This window comes from Centruroides vittatus, unplaced genomic scaffold (assembly GCF_030686945.1).
Source record: "Centruroides vittatus isolate TY-2023 unplaced genomic scaffold, ASM3068694v2 contig_2960, whole genome shotgun sequence".
NCBI classification, from domain to species: domain Eukaryota; kingdom Metazoa; phylum Arthropoda; class Arachnida; order Scorpiones; family Buthidae; genus Centruroides; species Centruroides vittatus.
In genome coordinates, this window is record NW_027121885.1 from 1 (window position 1) to 16,688 (window position 16,688).

Genomic DNA, 16,688 nt, shown 5'->3' on the forward strand with positions numbered 1-16,688 from the left:
AAGCCTGGACTCCACATTACCGGAATCCGCGACGTAATCGTAAAACTGAAAGCCAAACTGACGAAACTTTCAGTTTTGGAACGTTCAGTTGGACAGAAACAAGACTGAAAGCAGAGTTAAAAATTATTTAACTTTTCCGTTTTCGTTCCGCGCTTCTGTCGTACTGCAACCAATAAAAACGCAAGGATTTGTGACGCGTAGTCACGTGTACTTTGATTGTAGTAATGGCGGAAAGTGTAGCGAAAAGGACGAGGAAACAAATAGATTTGGAATTATTCATTGAAGAAGTTAGAAAATACGACAAAAAATGTAAATAATTGAAAGATTATTAACAATTTCATTGTTAATAAATGCAGAGAAAGCAAGGCAAAATCCGTAGCGTCGTCCATCTTTGACTCTACGACAATTGCAAAACTGATCAACAGATGGCGCAGTTCCACGTAACGTGCTAGTGGAGTCAAGTTAAAACGAAAACAAAACTGAAACGAAAACTCTGTATGTTTGAATTCTGTTTCTGAGTTTCTGTTTTCAGGTAATGTGGAGTCCAGGCTTAACTCGTGGAGATTTGACGAACAGTGCTTGGCACTTAATGACGTCAGTATCTTTGTAGTAAAGGTAGAAATTTGTAAAGTGGTGTACAGCACATTTGTTAAGTTTTTTACGTTTTTTTACGAGATAATAGAAATTAGTTTGATTGAAAAATGTCAACTCCAGCACGTAGAAGACTTATGAGAGATTTTAAAAGGTAATTATTATTAATATATGATTTGACAAGAGTCATCATTGCATCATCACAGACCTCATCTTGAAAATTTTCCTTTTATTTACCACTAATTGAGAAATATCACTCCAACTTATGTAGGCTATTCACATATAACTTCTATCTTATATTAATATTTTTTATAATATACAATATGACATTATAAATTTTTAAGATGTGGCATTTAAATACAATGAAATCTTTATATTCTCCTTTCTCATATGTTTTCTCATCAATTTGCTTTACTTCCTTTCAGTTTCAATAAGTGTTTTGATTTCTATTTGTTTAAAAACTTTACAACAAAAATTGTAAATTTTATATAAATTCAAAAGAATCATATTTTGTTGCATTAACCAAATATTAATATTGATTGTAGGAAAGTATTTGTATATATGATAGAAAATGCTATGTAATTCAATAAATAAGCATGTTTATATGTATACTTGTAACACTCGTGAATAATTTTTTAGAAAAATACACATTTCTTTGTTAATTTTTTATTATTTGTAAGGATAGTGCTGCCAGGCAAGAAACAACTGCCTCTCGTATGATGATCAGAATACCCCCTTTAAAAGTGTATAATAATAATCAGTATTTCTCGAAATGTGTAAACCGTTCGATTTAAAAATTTCTTTCAGAAAAAAGAAATTATTAGAAATTAAGTTTTTATTGTTGTTATAGTGACTTTTTTTATGTACTACTAGTAAAAATATATGCCAATTTTTTAAACATACTGTAACTGTTTTGATTTTGAAGGTCTTTCTGTACCAGTGTATGCGATTTGATATAAATAACTACCCTAAATAAATACTGCAGATGTCTTTTCTTTTTTATTTTTTCTTTACTGAATATGGACGTAAGCAAATATAATAACTTTAATAGTACAATTTATTTAAATTGGTTTTAATATATTTACACAGGAGAATATTTTTGACTTAACTCTTGTTAACTGTTAAAATAAAACACAACATATTTGTACTATAAAAAACTTGTGTGTGAAAATTCTTACTCTTTAAAATGTTTACTTGTATATGAAATTTAGTATATGATATCAAAAGTATGAAACTGAAAAGGTAGTTTGCCAAAATGTATTTATACAAGGAAATGTTAATTTGCAGTTTAAATGTATTATGTTAACTTGAACATAAACACAATTATTATATGTAATTAAAAGCATTTTAATATTTATTAACATTACTATTTAAATTAGCTATTTACTTGAACTCTTAAAAAAAAAAAAGATTACTCAAAATATAGGTGAACTGCCTATATTAAATTGAAATCTATCACATCAACTCTCAAGGTAATTGACTTAAAATAAACTTAAACGTAACACTTAAAATTTATTTTCTAAATAGACATATCATGGTCTATTTGGTACAGGTATCAAGTAGGAGCAATAAATTGTAAACACAGTTCATTAATCTTGCTTGTATGATACACTATAGCCTTGGTGTAAATCATAATTAATAAATTATCCAAATGTACAAAATTAGTTTAATCATAATAAACTCTCATATTTACATAACTTTTTTAAAATACAAATTTTTATGTAAAATTATTTGTTATAATAATAAAAAGATGAGAGATTAAAATTTATCATTTGACAAAAGTTTGTTTTTAAATTCAAGAGCTAGTTGTCACAAGTTTTACTTAACTAGCTAGTAAAATTATCTATCATCTCTGCTTTTTATGTATTGGCAATTATCAAGTTATGACAAGCCAAAAATATAGAGATCAAACAGAATTGATTATTTTTTGTATTTATTTTGGAATTGTTAATTAATTGTTATTAACTATAGATACTTACAATACAAAAATTTGAATTATTAATATTTACACTGAAATTATTTAATCAAAAATATCCTGTAATTGCCCAAATTACTAAGTTATTTTTTTAATAACGATGTAAAAAAACAACATAGAAAAATAAAATGTCATTGATCTCTAACTTAAATTTATTTAGTTATTTTAAAATAGAAGATTAATACATTGTCTTATATAATTTTCTTATTATATGATTTGAAATAGACTAATATTATAATTTATAAGATTTGTTCAATGTTGACCAAGACTTACATCTACAGAAAAATGAAAAATCCGACAAGCACCAAATTATGTCAGTTTATACATATAAACATCTATACTGAAACCGGATGCTTTGCAACGATACACCAACAACTGCTGTAACTATGTCATTCTTCAAAATATTTCCTGTGTGCATCCAGACACCATTGTCATCATTGTAGAGCTTGCTGATAGAAAGAACTGGGCTGCTTATTATAGCCACTGCAGGACATCTTTCTGCAATGTTTCATTTGTCTTGAATTTCCTTCCTCCCAGATGCTCTTTAAAGGGCCCAAATAAATAGTAACCACAGGAGGGCTAAGTTCAGACTATAAGGGACATGGGACAAAATTTCCTGGTGCATTTCAGCTAGAGTTGTCATGTGGAACTAGGCATTGTCATTGAGAAGAATGGCATTTCTGGATAACTTTCTAGGGTTTTTATTAGTAGCATTTTGTACAGCACCTTTTATCAATGTGTAGTAATACTGAGCATTAATTGTGACTCCTTTCTCCAAAAAATCCTGGGTGATAGGTGTTATCCAAATGAAGTGTCCCAGAAGAGAGTTTCCAAAGTCTTACCAGCAGACAGTGCATTTATTTATTTAATTTTTGTGGTGGAGAACCATTAGGGTTTCTCAAATGGGATCCCGGGATCCTAGTTGTTTTTTTAACCCAGGAAATCCTGCAAATTTCTTAAAAATTCACTTTTTTCTTATTTTGTGTTAAGGTTGAGGAAACTTTGCAAATAAAAAGTATAATGAACTCATAAACTGTCAGAATGCATTTGTATTTATTAATTTTAAACCTACTTATTAGTTTTTTAAATTTTTGCTTGTTGTGGCATGTCACAAATGGTCAATAATCAATATGTAGCTTATTTGTGGCAGGACTCTAAAAATTCTTTACTTGTCAGAACCTGTAATATCTATTAATAATTGTGCTTATGCTGTCTTAATTTTTAATTTTAATGCCCAGTAGCTTCAATAACTGCAAGGTTGTGCAAATTGGGCAAGGATACAAACGAGTATGAAGTCTGCAAGTATGAAATTTTTCTTCATAAAACTGATTATTAAAGACAAACAAACTGCCAAATTATTGGGCTATAAGCTTGATGTTTCTATTAAAGCAGCCAAGGTAGACAAATCAAGAATACTAGAGAACAAAAGAAGTACTGGCATGTATCTCGAAAATGAACTAGAAATCTTCCAGGCCATAGATGAAAAAACACGTCTGTCTTCTCTTAAATGCATTAAAGACTATTCCACCCACACGAATTGTCATAAATATAACTAGACATTGTCACTTAAGTAGTCAGTTTTCTGTGGTTCCAACTGACTTACATAGGCATTAATGTTAAAAAAAACTCTGGTTTACTCAACAATGTTTAACTCATCACCACAGAATAAATTGACATACTTTTTCTGTCCCATACTCGTTTAGATGTCTGATAAGTCAACTCCTCCTGAAAAAATGAGTTCAGACCACACAGCTTAACCTCACAGCAGAATCCGACTTTGCATTTTCTTACCTTTTATTCATGCTTTATTTGCAGCGTTTCACATTTCTGTTAGAAATGAGTATCCGAAAGCTAACAACACTTATACTGAAGAAAAAATACAAACTTGAATTTGAATGTAATAAAACTTTACAAGGTGAATTTGCAAAACAAGAAAACCTTCCAACAACATTGGCGGGAATTCTGAGAAAGAAAGGAAATTAAGAAACTTTTTCTTGGGTCTTTGTTTCAGCTGTCTCAAACACCAGAGAAAGTCTCCATACAAAGATGTCGAAGATGCTCTGGTATGTTGGCTAAAGCAAATTCATTCATCAAATCTTCTCATTTCAGGGTGATACTGAAACAAAAAGCAATGGAAATTGTTGAGGTACTTGGATTAGAAACCAACTTTAGTGCCAGTGATGAATGGTCAGAGATGCATTTCATGTACTGTATAAGCACTACTGTATTTTTCTATTTGTAGTTTTGTGGTTTTTTTTTCAACTTTATTTTAGTCATCATATTGGATAACTCGACACATTTCCACTTTCCCTTGGGGTGTTGATTTATGCGGACTCGAGTGTATATACAGAGTACCTAAAAGTAATTTTTCCTAAGTTTTGCTAAATATCTGAATATGACAGTACAAATTATTTGATGGTATAAACTTTTTATAAGTTATTAGTGAGATCTTAAAAAATGTAAAATAAGAGATGATGATTGATAATTAAATTCTTTTAAGTTTATTAATTTTAGCTTTATATATATATTTTTTTATTGTCATATGTTTTAACAGTGCATTTATTCAAGTATGCAAAAAGATATGCAGAGAAAGATATGCATTCTGTCTCTTTTCAACATTATGTGGCATTAGAAAAGTACATCTCTTAATTTTTTTAAAGAAAAAATATCAGTTTTATGAGTGAGATTTTTCTGTATTTATGTAATTTTGTTTTTGCAAAAAATTAAGTATAGCATATTTCTGATTTATAGTTAGGTTTTCCTAAGATAAAGCAGACAAATTTGAATAAATTAAGACCAGTTTTAGTATGTGTGTTGTTATCATGATCAACCATTGTTGATCTAAAACACACCCTTAGTGGTAACTTAAAATCATATACAATGCCTTACTTTTGCCAAGGAAATGCTTTTTATTTGCAAACATTTTCAGCTTGTTCAACAAACCATCCACAAGCGTTGAATTACGTTGTTGATCCACAGCTGGATGAAGATCTTAAGTTTTTTCCATTTTTCTGTGTTTGGTGCTTTGTTTTTCCAATTTAAGTCAATCACTTTTCTCATTTCATCACATCATTGTACTTGTTTCCACTATTCACCACAAAGTTTATAAGTTGTTAGTCATTTTTTATCATATGCTATTGTCAAACTTTTAATACAGTATTTGATGTGTTAAGAATATTTAAATGCAAAAATATCTTATTTTTGTAGCAGAATTATTTGTTTAATTCATATGAATATTTTAAACATACAAAGTGGTTGTAGTCTTTCCCTGATTACAAACACTATGTGAAAACTGCTATATTTAGAAACCTGTGATTTGAGGCATAATTTAGTTTGATTTTTCGAGGTTCCCCATACTGGACTGTTATGTAAACTGAATGGTCCAGGTGGCACTGCAATGCCATCATCAAAATGGCTTTGTTACAAGAGAGAGCTGAACATGTTCTGTGGTTTCATGAGACAAAATCACCAATTCAGCAAAACTTCAGAAAAGAGTATGGATAAGAACCAGCATATACAAAAAGAATTAAAGGTTGGGTATATAAGTTTAGAGACTGGTGTTAGTGACATGAAAAGAACTGGAAGAACAAGTGTGAATAAAGAAACTGCTGACACTATGCATGAAGCTTTTCAGTGCAGTCCCTGCAAATCCACTTTCATTGGATTTAAAGTTTAAATAGACTGGAAAAGTCTGCTATATTTATATTATAAGAATAAAAATTACACACATACTTGTATCAAAATTTATTAAAAAGAACAAATTGAAAGATTAAGTTTGGAAAGACACATTTTTTTTTTATATTTCTAACTGTAGTTGCAAATTTAAGTTGTAATATAGCAATATCTGATGAATAAATTTATTTTCATGTGGATAATATAATTACCAAATATGAAATAAAATAAAATACATATTCATTTTTGTAATAACAATTATTGTTGAAATTATATTAAGATAGATAAAATAGTTTAGTTTATTTTCAATATTGATGAATCCTTTCCTATTGTTTTTTAATATTTAATGGTCTCAGTAACTGTTGTTAAAAATTTTTAAGCCATTAACAAAGAATATTTCTTTTAAGAAATTTCTCATGATTTCTCAATCATAAACTATTACTGGTATTGTTTGAAAAGACTGTTGATTAAAAATATTGGTGATTATTATTTTTGTAAAGAAATACACACAAATTTACATTTGTGCTAAATTCTACTTTAAAAATAAATTAATTTTAATTTTAAAATAATTATGGTTTTTATTCATAATTGCTGAAATCATTTATAAGATTACAAATTTTTATTATGACAAAATAGTAATTCAATTATTAAATTATCAAATATTTTGAGTTATTTTTAAAAATTTAAGTATAAAAGTATAGCTCAAAATTAAAACTTGATTTTTTTTTCTCTTTTTGTATTACTTGGTTAGTGAAAATTGATTTAGAAATGCTGCCAATTTCAACAATAAATTAGTCTGTCTTCAGTATTAATGAATACATTATAAATAAATAGAATCCTTTTGGTTCTCACTCACAATATGTCTATCTAAATTCTCTTTCACTTTTTGTTTTTTTTACTTTAATCTGTTATTTGGACAATCATCTTTCTGTTAGAGCTGCTGCAAACTAACGCTAACACACATTTGGTAGAGTTTTGCTCTCGCAAAGCTGTAGTTTGCGGCAGATCTTAAGTTTTGTCATTTTATGAGCATTAGAGGAGTAGAGGCAAGTTTTTGGTTGACAGTTTGGTTCTAATCTGCAAAAGTTGGCAAAACTTTCAATTTCAAATTCTTCTGTTGTAAAATTATTTCCAAGTTAGATAGAACCCTCTAATTCTCACTTCATCACATGCAGAAATCTGCTTGACTGTGTCTAAATTAGTTAATAAGAAAATTTTGGAAATTTTTATTAATAGTAGGAGATGAAAAATCAACTCCAGTACTGTTACAATGAAAAATAAGGTGTAATATGATATATTTTTCACACAGTATTATTCATTGGTCTGCAATTTGAAAAAAATGTAGACCTATAAATTCCCACTGTCGTCCATCCATCTGTTTTTCCTTATCTCAACAACAGAGTTAGATAGAAATCTGAGACCAGATACGGAAACCTTAGGGACAGGAGGCTCTGCTTAACTGTATACAAACTTCCAATGCAAGCTGGAAGTCATGCTATTTCAATTCAAAAAGTTCTCCCTGAAAGCAGTTAATAGATGACTGGCGCAACTGTATTGTTAAAGGACAAGTATGATATACAGAGCCAAGCCACTAATTTGAGGTGGAGAGCATATATTTTAAATTAAATAAATTAAAAATTGCAGCCTGGCATTGTGACGATGTCACAATAAATAATTGCTTGTAAAGTAATTATAGTAATAGCAATGCTCCTTACAGAATGTAATAGTTGAAACAAGGCAAAATATCAATTTAATACATTATGTTTATTTCTGCTGTAATCTATAAACAAACACTATTTTTAGTTCTAAATGTATGTATACAGTAAAACTTTCCATTTGTGATCACTCAGGGAAAAATCAAAGTGGGTGCTATTTATAACTTTTATTTCAATATAAATTATTACAGAATTTTCAATAAATCGCAAAGACAAGAAGGATGTGTATTCAAAATTTAAGATAAGTTTTAATAGCAAATTAAACTATTTTAAGCAATTAATCTGTTTGTATTAATGGTAAACTTACTGCTTTTGTCAAACATTTTTTCATGTTATTAATAGTTTGATTTATCAAATCAATCAGTTTTGAAATATTAGACACTTGGTTAGTGAAATGGAATGTCTATGTAAATGCTCTGTGAACATTTTTGATATTCAGAGTAATGTAATCTGATGAAGGTTTTTGAGTAAGGCCAAAAATGTTAGTTATAAGAATTTATGGTTGTTTACAGTTCTGTCAACAAATGCAAGTTGCCAAAAGAAGTCATCAACCACCCTAATTCTCTTATTACTAAAGACAAGTTATATTTCATTGGTTAGTGATAATCATAATAAGATTCCTGGAAACAGAACAAAGAAAGCAGATCTATACAACAAGGAAATTGCTTGTGAAGTAACTCCACACAATCTTGTGCAAATAGTCACATATCAGAGGGTGAGTTGGTGGAAGAGACCAAAACTATATGGTTACATATTACAGATGGCTACAAAATAGAAGTCTATATCCCATTTTAAATCAATGGAAAAATTTTGCCAAACATTTCTGTTGGTCACAAATTCAAGGTAGGCAGAAAGAACGGTTGGTCACAAAGGGAAGTTTTACTGTATTTTATAAATTGAATTAATATAAAAAAATTATTTTTTAGTATATTTATTTAAGCCTGTTTTTATTGATAGAATATAAATTAAGATGTAGGTCAATCATTTTTGTTTTTTAGCTGTTTTTTAGTTATTGGTGCCTGCAAGCTTATTTTTTGTAGATGAAAATATTGTCATGGTATGGTGTAAAATAATAATAAAAATAAATGTTTTCTGTTAAAAAAATATTAAAACTTTGTTTATAAATGTTCTATTTTTTAGTTTAGTATTAAAGTTGTATGCTGACATTTAATTGTATTAAGCTCTTTTATTTAATATTAAAATCAATGTTAAATATGGTTAGATTATTAATTGAAACAGGAGCTTATTTAAGATCTAATTAAATAATACAAATTTTTAGAATCAGATTAAAAGATTAGATGATTATTATAATAACTAAAGAGAAAACAATTGGTTACTTATGTTTCTTTAAATTTATTTAAAGTTTTCAAAATAAATTACAGATTTCCTTCATTTACAGTAGATTACATTCTGATGAATTCATTGTAAGTTGAATATTATATGTTAAATAACTAACTACTGTCACTGAATAAGTAAATAAACATTTATCGTAAATATTTTAACTGATATTAATAAATGTTTTACTACAGGTTCCGTATAAATTTCTAATATAAAATTCAAATTTTTAAATTGCATAATAATTCACAAAACCAGAGAAATACCGTATTTACTCGAATATAAGACGACTTCACATATAGGATGTGGTGTGACTTTAAAGATCAAAATAAAGAAAATTAGATTTATTAATACAATTCTAATTTTATTTCATTTAATCACAAATAAATTATCAAATGCACATGTAAATGCACACATTGTCCTGCAAAAATTACTAGCATTTTAATCTTTAAGGAAAAATCTTGTAAAATTGACAACATAATTTGTTCACATAAAGCGGAACCTTTTTTTTTTTGCCAATTCTTAACAGTCGAATTCACTCATTCACTCTTCGTCAATTACACTTATGAGTTTTTCCAAATTCTGATTTCTGAATAATCATTTTTCACATGGGAATAGATTAAAACTTATATCGTGCTCCCGTTTGATTTTGAAATTGGAATTTCAATCTGGAATTCAATTCAAAAGCTTTGCTTTTCCTATTGCTATTCATCTTTACTCCTGACAATATACAAGAACGATTCAAACGATCCAGATAAAATTCATCTGTTTTTAAATACAAGAGGGTAAGCATCCAGAATAAAGTGCAAATACACAGTTCACAAAAATTTTATTTTCAAAAACACAAAGAATCTTTTGCTTGTGCCTATAGGACAACCTAGGAATTTGAAGCTGTGATAAATGAATAAAAACCTCGTCTTATATGTGAGTAAATACAGTAATTATTAAACCCAGCCATACCTTCAAAATTCAGAGAGAACGGTTCAAACCCAGTGAGGTGGATGATTTGAAATATTTAGGCCTCAATAACCATTTCCAGGTCAGTGAGGTGCAGGTCACAACCCTAGGCTGAATGGATGCTGTGCCATACCTGGCACCAGTGTAAAATATCATACAGCATATCATTAGCCCAGTAACAGATCAAAATTCAAAGTTTGATAACTACTAAATTGCTAGTACACCATCATAAAGTGGGATATGACTTATGAAATTTTATGTTGGTTTATCTATTTTATGAAAAAATTGTATGGGTTAAAACTGGTGGCTCACTAATTTTTTGTTGAGAAATTTTGAAAATAGATACATTTTTATTATTTAAGCATTTATAACAAAATCAAATAAATTTTAGTTCAATGCTGTAACCTTATTCTTCTTAATCTCTTATGTAATTGTACCATCAAAGAGTACATGAAAATTTAAATTTTTTCTTTTCTGACCTATAGAGAACTAAAAATTTATTTAACTCTAAACCATTTGTTAAAAATGAAATAGAATTTTTTAAAGGTTAAAAAATCAAACAAGTCTTTCATAGAGAAAAAAATACTGTTTTTTATTACATGATATTTATTCCTAAATGCATTTTGTCAGTTTTCTGGCCTCCTCAGTAGGGCTTACAAATCTATATATATAATCAAGACGAGTTAATAATAATAATAATAATAATCAGTGCAGAGTCCAAACTGTTAGGAGTTGAAAGTTGAAATTTGCTACACAGTTAGGATACGTCACAAGAATGCAAACTAAGAAGGGATTTTTTGAAATACCTCTCCACGGGGGGAGAGACAGGATTAAGGATTTCAATTAACAATGGAAGTGTCAAGTAACAATGGAATTGTTAAGAGAAATCGACGTGCATGATGCAGATGCAGTTTTTTTTTGTTTTTGCGGGAAATCGAACACATTTTTAGACCCATCTAAAAATTCTCTAATTAGTCTGGAAATGGGGGACCCAATTCTTGCATTCTGTGAAAACGGGTAAGGTTGACTGTAATGTAATCTTAATTTTCGCTAAAACTGTTAAGAGTTGAAAGCTGAAATTTAGTATACAGTTAGGGTACCAAACTTAAGTACCAAAGTGTTAAGTAACAATGGAGAACAAGAGAAAGCGATGTGCAAGATTTACGGGCTCTGGAAAAAAGAGAAAAATGAAAAAGGGTAATATGTTAGAACACATTCGATTTTCAAATTTAAACAGATTAGTTCGGTTTTTCTCTACCTTTTTTCTTTAGAACATTCGATGAAAATCGAACGATATAATCAGAACACTTCGTGAAAATCAAACAATATTGGAACATTCGATTTTCAAATTTAAACAGATTAGTTCAGTTTTTCTCTACCTTTTTTCTTTAGAACATTCGATGAAAATCGAACGATATAATCAGAACACTTCGTGAAAATCAAACAATATTGGAACATTCGATTTTCAAATTTGACCTTTCTTTAGAAATACTTAGTTTGTTGATGAAATTACTCCTTTTCTTTTGTGACTATAATGTAAAAATCTTAATCTTCGCTATTGTTACTTTTGCCCGAGCAACACTGGGCCTACCTGCTAGTACAAATATAATTTAAAAAGCCAACAATGACAAATTTTCATTACCCAATTTGTGTACTCTTTGATAGTACAATTACATAAGATTGAAAAATTCTGACTCCATTGCTTTTAATAATTTATTTTTACAATCATCTTAATCTGTTCAAGATTAAAATGTAAGTGGCTCTAGCTCACTGGCTTGTCCAAATTGGTATGTTAATATGCTTGCTGTTAATCATTCTGATGTAAAATGATGAGAAAATAGTCAGTATTGAAGAATATATTTGTTAATATTAGTGATGAGGAATATATTATTTTTAAAGACTTGTAAGGTAATATTTAACCAATTATTACTAAAAAAAATCTTTTATTTTTGTTTAGCTAATTTACAGTTTGGCAATAAGAATATAGCATTTGTTTAATTTGTTTAAATATTGAGTTGATGATAGACATTTTAAAGAACTTCGATTATTTTAAATAGATTACAAGAAGACCCTCCTGCTGGGGTTAGTGGAGCACCAACAGATAACAATATTATGATGTGGAATGCTGTTATATTTGGGTAAGTATATTAAAACTTTATACAATAATTAACTATTTCTTTAGCATTATATACCCAGCTTATCATTTCTGTATAAAGCACTATTTTATAAGTTACACATAAAATGCTATTTTTACTATAAATATATATATTAGAAAATGTAACTTCTCTGTTGCCAGTTTTGACTAGTTCTCTTGGTATATTGTGAATATTCATAATCCGCTAAGAGAGATTTTGTTTATATTCACATAACTAATCAGAACATTTATATCTGTAAGTTCATATGCAGTAATATTCTACTGTCTGGTAATCCATTGTTTTGCCATAATTGTGTTGTGTATATATTCTTGTTGTTTTTGCAGATTCTAATTGGTAATGAAGGTTGATAGAGATGTTTTTTGGCATATCATCTTGCTTCCTAGACAGATAATTCAAAAAATACAGTTAACCCTATATAGTTACAACATAAGACCAACACTCTACAACAGTGGTTCTTGACCTTACAAAGTATATGACCAATCATATACTTTTTATTATGAAAAGTTAAAGGAGGATAGTTTTCAATTTTGTGAAATGTAACATTTTGTTGGCAGCTAAGACTCTTTGCACTGTTCTGGAGATAGTGGCATGTCTTCCATGAATCTCCAAAGATAAGAATTTGTTATAACATGCAAAAAATGTTATAACCTCTCTCTAGCTTTCCCCACATTAATTATAGATTTTCACACATTTTTGAAAAAATGGCATCAAAGATGGAAAATTGTACTGCAGTGGTTTCCAACCTTTTTGTACCTGTGCCCCCCTTTAAAAAAATTGTTGCGCCCCCTTAATTTTTTTAACAATCTAATTTCATAAATACTCAACTGATATTATAATTTATTTAATGGGCTACAAAATAATATACAATATTATGTAAAAATATACATAAAAAAATAATTATTTATTATAAGAAATAATAATTTTAAATGTAATAAAAACAAATTTTACAAAAATACAAAAAAAAGAATATATAATTAATACAACATTATAAAAATTTAATGCGACGGTTGAGCTTGTTTTTCGGCACAAATTTTCTCAAACCATGGTATCATTGAAGAAATCGCGGTTTTCAGTTCCTTTTCAATCACTAAGCGAGATCGATACTTTGTTTTTAAGACAGCTACTGTAGAAAAACCAGTTTTAGCATTTGTACCCGAAAAATTCGCGGCGAGGATTGTGGATTACATATACCTATTTTGCTGATTCATTTTTTGACACCTATTCGACTTTTTTGGTTTGTATTTGAAAATGATATTTTGGAAACAGCTGCATGCCTCCTTGCAACAGTCTCGTGCCCCCCACAGGTTGGAAACCACTGTTGTACTGTGTGTGTAGTACACCTTTATATTCTCTACATTTAAGTCAGTCATTGTGCTAACATATTATGGAATTACAAAAAGACATATTTTTCAATGTTCCACTTATTCCAGAATCACATCGTAAATATTTTCTGAAATGTACGTTTCAGGAAAGTGAATGGCATTTAGTATTACCATTTTATGTTTGAATTCTGAAAAATTTTAAAAATATATTAAAATACTTAAAAAAAAAACCCTTATCTATTATTTATGATCTATATTAATCCAACTTCATTACAAATCTTTCTTGCCCATTTCATCTGTGTATATTAATTTACTTTTTAAATATTCTCCTCAGTAGTTTAACTTAATGGTCATTAAATCAAACAACTCCATTACTGAGGATATTGTATTTTTAATACGAATATTTTCTATAAATGAATACAATAAAGAAAAATAAGATTCATTAATGTAAATGATTTGATCGTTTATATATTATTTTTAATTAATTAATGCATTTTCTTTTAGGCCACATGATACTCCATTTGAAGATGGTACTTTTAAGTTAACTTTAGAATTTACAGAAGAATATCCTAATAAACCAGCAACTGTTAGATTTGTGTCAAAAATGTTTCATCCAAATGGTAAGCATTTTGAAAAAATATTATTATATAGAGTTGAGTTGGTGCATATGAAATTGCTATTTTGAACTAAAAATTCCAAACAAAAAATACTTGTAATAATTTTGATTTAAATAAAATGATTACATTGACTTTTTTATACATGCTTTCCAACAAGTAACTAAATCATTTGTCTTTGCATAAAAATTAGTGTTCTTTCATGAAATGATTCCTGATAAGATGCTTTTCAATAGCTCCTTCATGTTCAAATTGTTGATTTTGCAAAAGATTATTCAAACTCTTTTAGAAATCTATTGGTAGAACTGGGCAGTACTTTAAATAAAAGTATTTTAATTCCTACTTCAAATATTTTGGGACTGTTTTGGTATTTTTATTTGAAATACAAGGTATGTTAGCTTAGAAGTGCCAAGAAAAATTTGACATAAGTAGTGACATTCCCTCATCAATATTTTTCCTCCAAAACCACTTGATCAGAATGGTGACAGGAAGGGTTTATTGCATCTGACTTTATTCAGAAACTAAAATTGCTTGAGGTTCAGAGAAATCTTAAAGCTGAATTTGGGAATCCAGTACCAAAATTCAAGACATTATCCTAGACAAAAAAAGCATTTCAATACAATGGGAAACATGCAACTTCCACATTTAGGTAGGCCTGTCTCTATATGTAATAAAGCCAACAAAGCCTGTCTTCCCTTAATTGGAGAGTTCCCACAAAAGTCAGTCAACCAGAAACCTGTTTGCTAAACTGAATATTCTGAAGCATCCACATATCTAGCATGAAATAAAGCATTATTTATACCCCTCTAAGCTAATTCACTCTCTCCATGAGAATGAATCAGATTCACCTATCAGACGTGCTTGCAGTTTGCCAAAAAAATGTATCAAAAAGCTTCAAGACAGTCCAGATTTGAGAAACCATGTCATCTGTATTGATGGAGTAAATTTCATTTGTTTGAAAGTGTAAATAGGCACAGTTCCATAAATTGGGCTACTGACAATCCAAAGCCTTTTGTGGTCATATTCAGCAATAATGATGTGGGATGGTAATGAGTGATCTCGTGGACCTGTTCTTTTTAGATGATTGGTAAATGGTCAAACTTATCTCAACTTAAATTAAGGATACTATTTAGAGATTCTACAAGAAAATGATGGCAACAAGATAGGGCCTTCCTCAATAGCCACAATTGTGCATTATGGTTAAATGACACATTTCCTGGAAGATGGAGCAGTCACCTGATTTTACACCTCTCAATTATTTTCTGTGGGAATATTTTAAGAACAACATTTATGCAACATCTTATGAACAGTCTTGAAGACATGTGCTAGGTGATTATTGCTGAGTTCAGGAACATATCCTTTTTATATGCTTTAAGGCACATCTCCATTGGTGTGTGGGATTGGAGCAAAGGGGGTGACAACATTGGTAGTGCACAGGTTAACCATGAGATATCAACTAATCAGTCTTTGGATAATTTTCAATCTAGTTTGTTTAAATGAAACCTTGCTTTCACAACAAAACTAATGTTTTTAATATCACAGCACTTTAAACATTTCTACTACTAACTACTACTACTACTAACATCCTATATTTTTGAAGGATGTAGTTATAAACAAAAATGCTGGAGCAGGGTAATGGTTTTATGGGGGTTAATAAATCTAATAAAAGCAAAAGCATAGAAGCAAAGATCTTTCAGTGTAGAAATTGTGCATCAAGTTAACTTTTGATATACCTAGTTTGTTTAAGATTTATAAGTTAACAATTTGTTAAATATTGATATTGGATTTTAATATCAATCTTGAATATTATTATGTGAAGGCAGCCATTTTTAAAACACAAATTAACACACTTAGAAGCCCTAATATTTAGGAGTGATGTTTTTTTTGGCAGAAAATGTGTTTGTAGTATTACAAGTTAGAACATAAGTAAATAATTTATAGTTAAATTTAGTAGCAATATAAAAATTAGCTAATTTTGTAATTTTTCTATGCTACTTGCCCTTGAAAAAGCTATTCAGTGATTCAGTAAAAAGCACAAATAATTTTCAAAGTATTTGAAAATTATTTGAGCACTTCAGAATACTCACAAATATTGGTATTTAAGATATACTGTATTTAAAACATTTTGAGCATTAAATGTATACTGTTTGATATATTACTGTCATATTAATGTATACTGTAATATTCATATTTTCTCCCTTGTTGTTGTTTTATTTTTGTTTTCATTTAAGAAAACAACAAAATTTGTCAATAAGATTTTTCTCAAAATTAGAGACAATTCCTTTCAGTGTGATGTATCTCAAGCCTGCATGCATTAACTAATCCTTTTGATGAGTACGTGTGTGTGTGTG

General features: G+C 28.9%; 1 protein-coding gene across 1 annotated transcript; it reads left to right on the plus strand.

Moving 5' to 3' along the window:
* Positions 1-616: 616 nt before the first annotated feature.
* Positions 617-14,384, plus strand: LOC136972543 (ubiquitin-conjugating enzyme E2-17 kDa-like; the record flags this gene model as incomplete). The annotated part of the gene is made up of 3 exons (XM_067267129.1): positions 617-745; positions 12,303-12,383; positions 14,228-14,384. Coding segments are annotated over exons 1-3 (282 nt in total), but the record flags the coding sequence as incomplete, so codon positions are not given.
* Between the last annotated feature and the right edge of the window lie 2,304 nt (positions 14,385-16,688).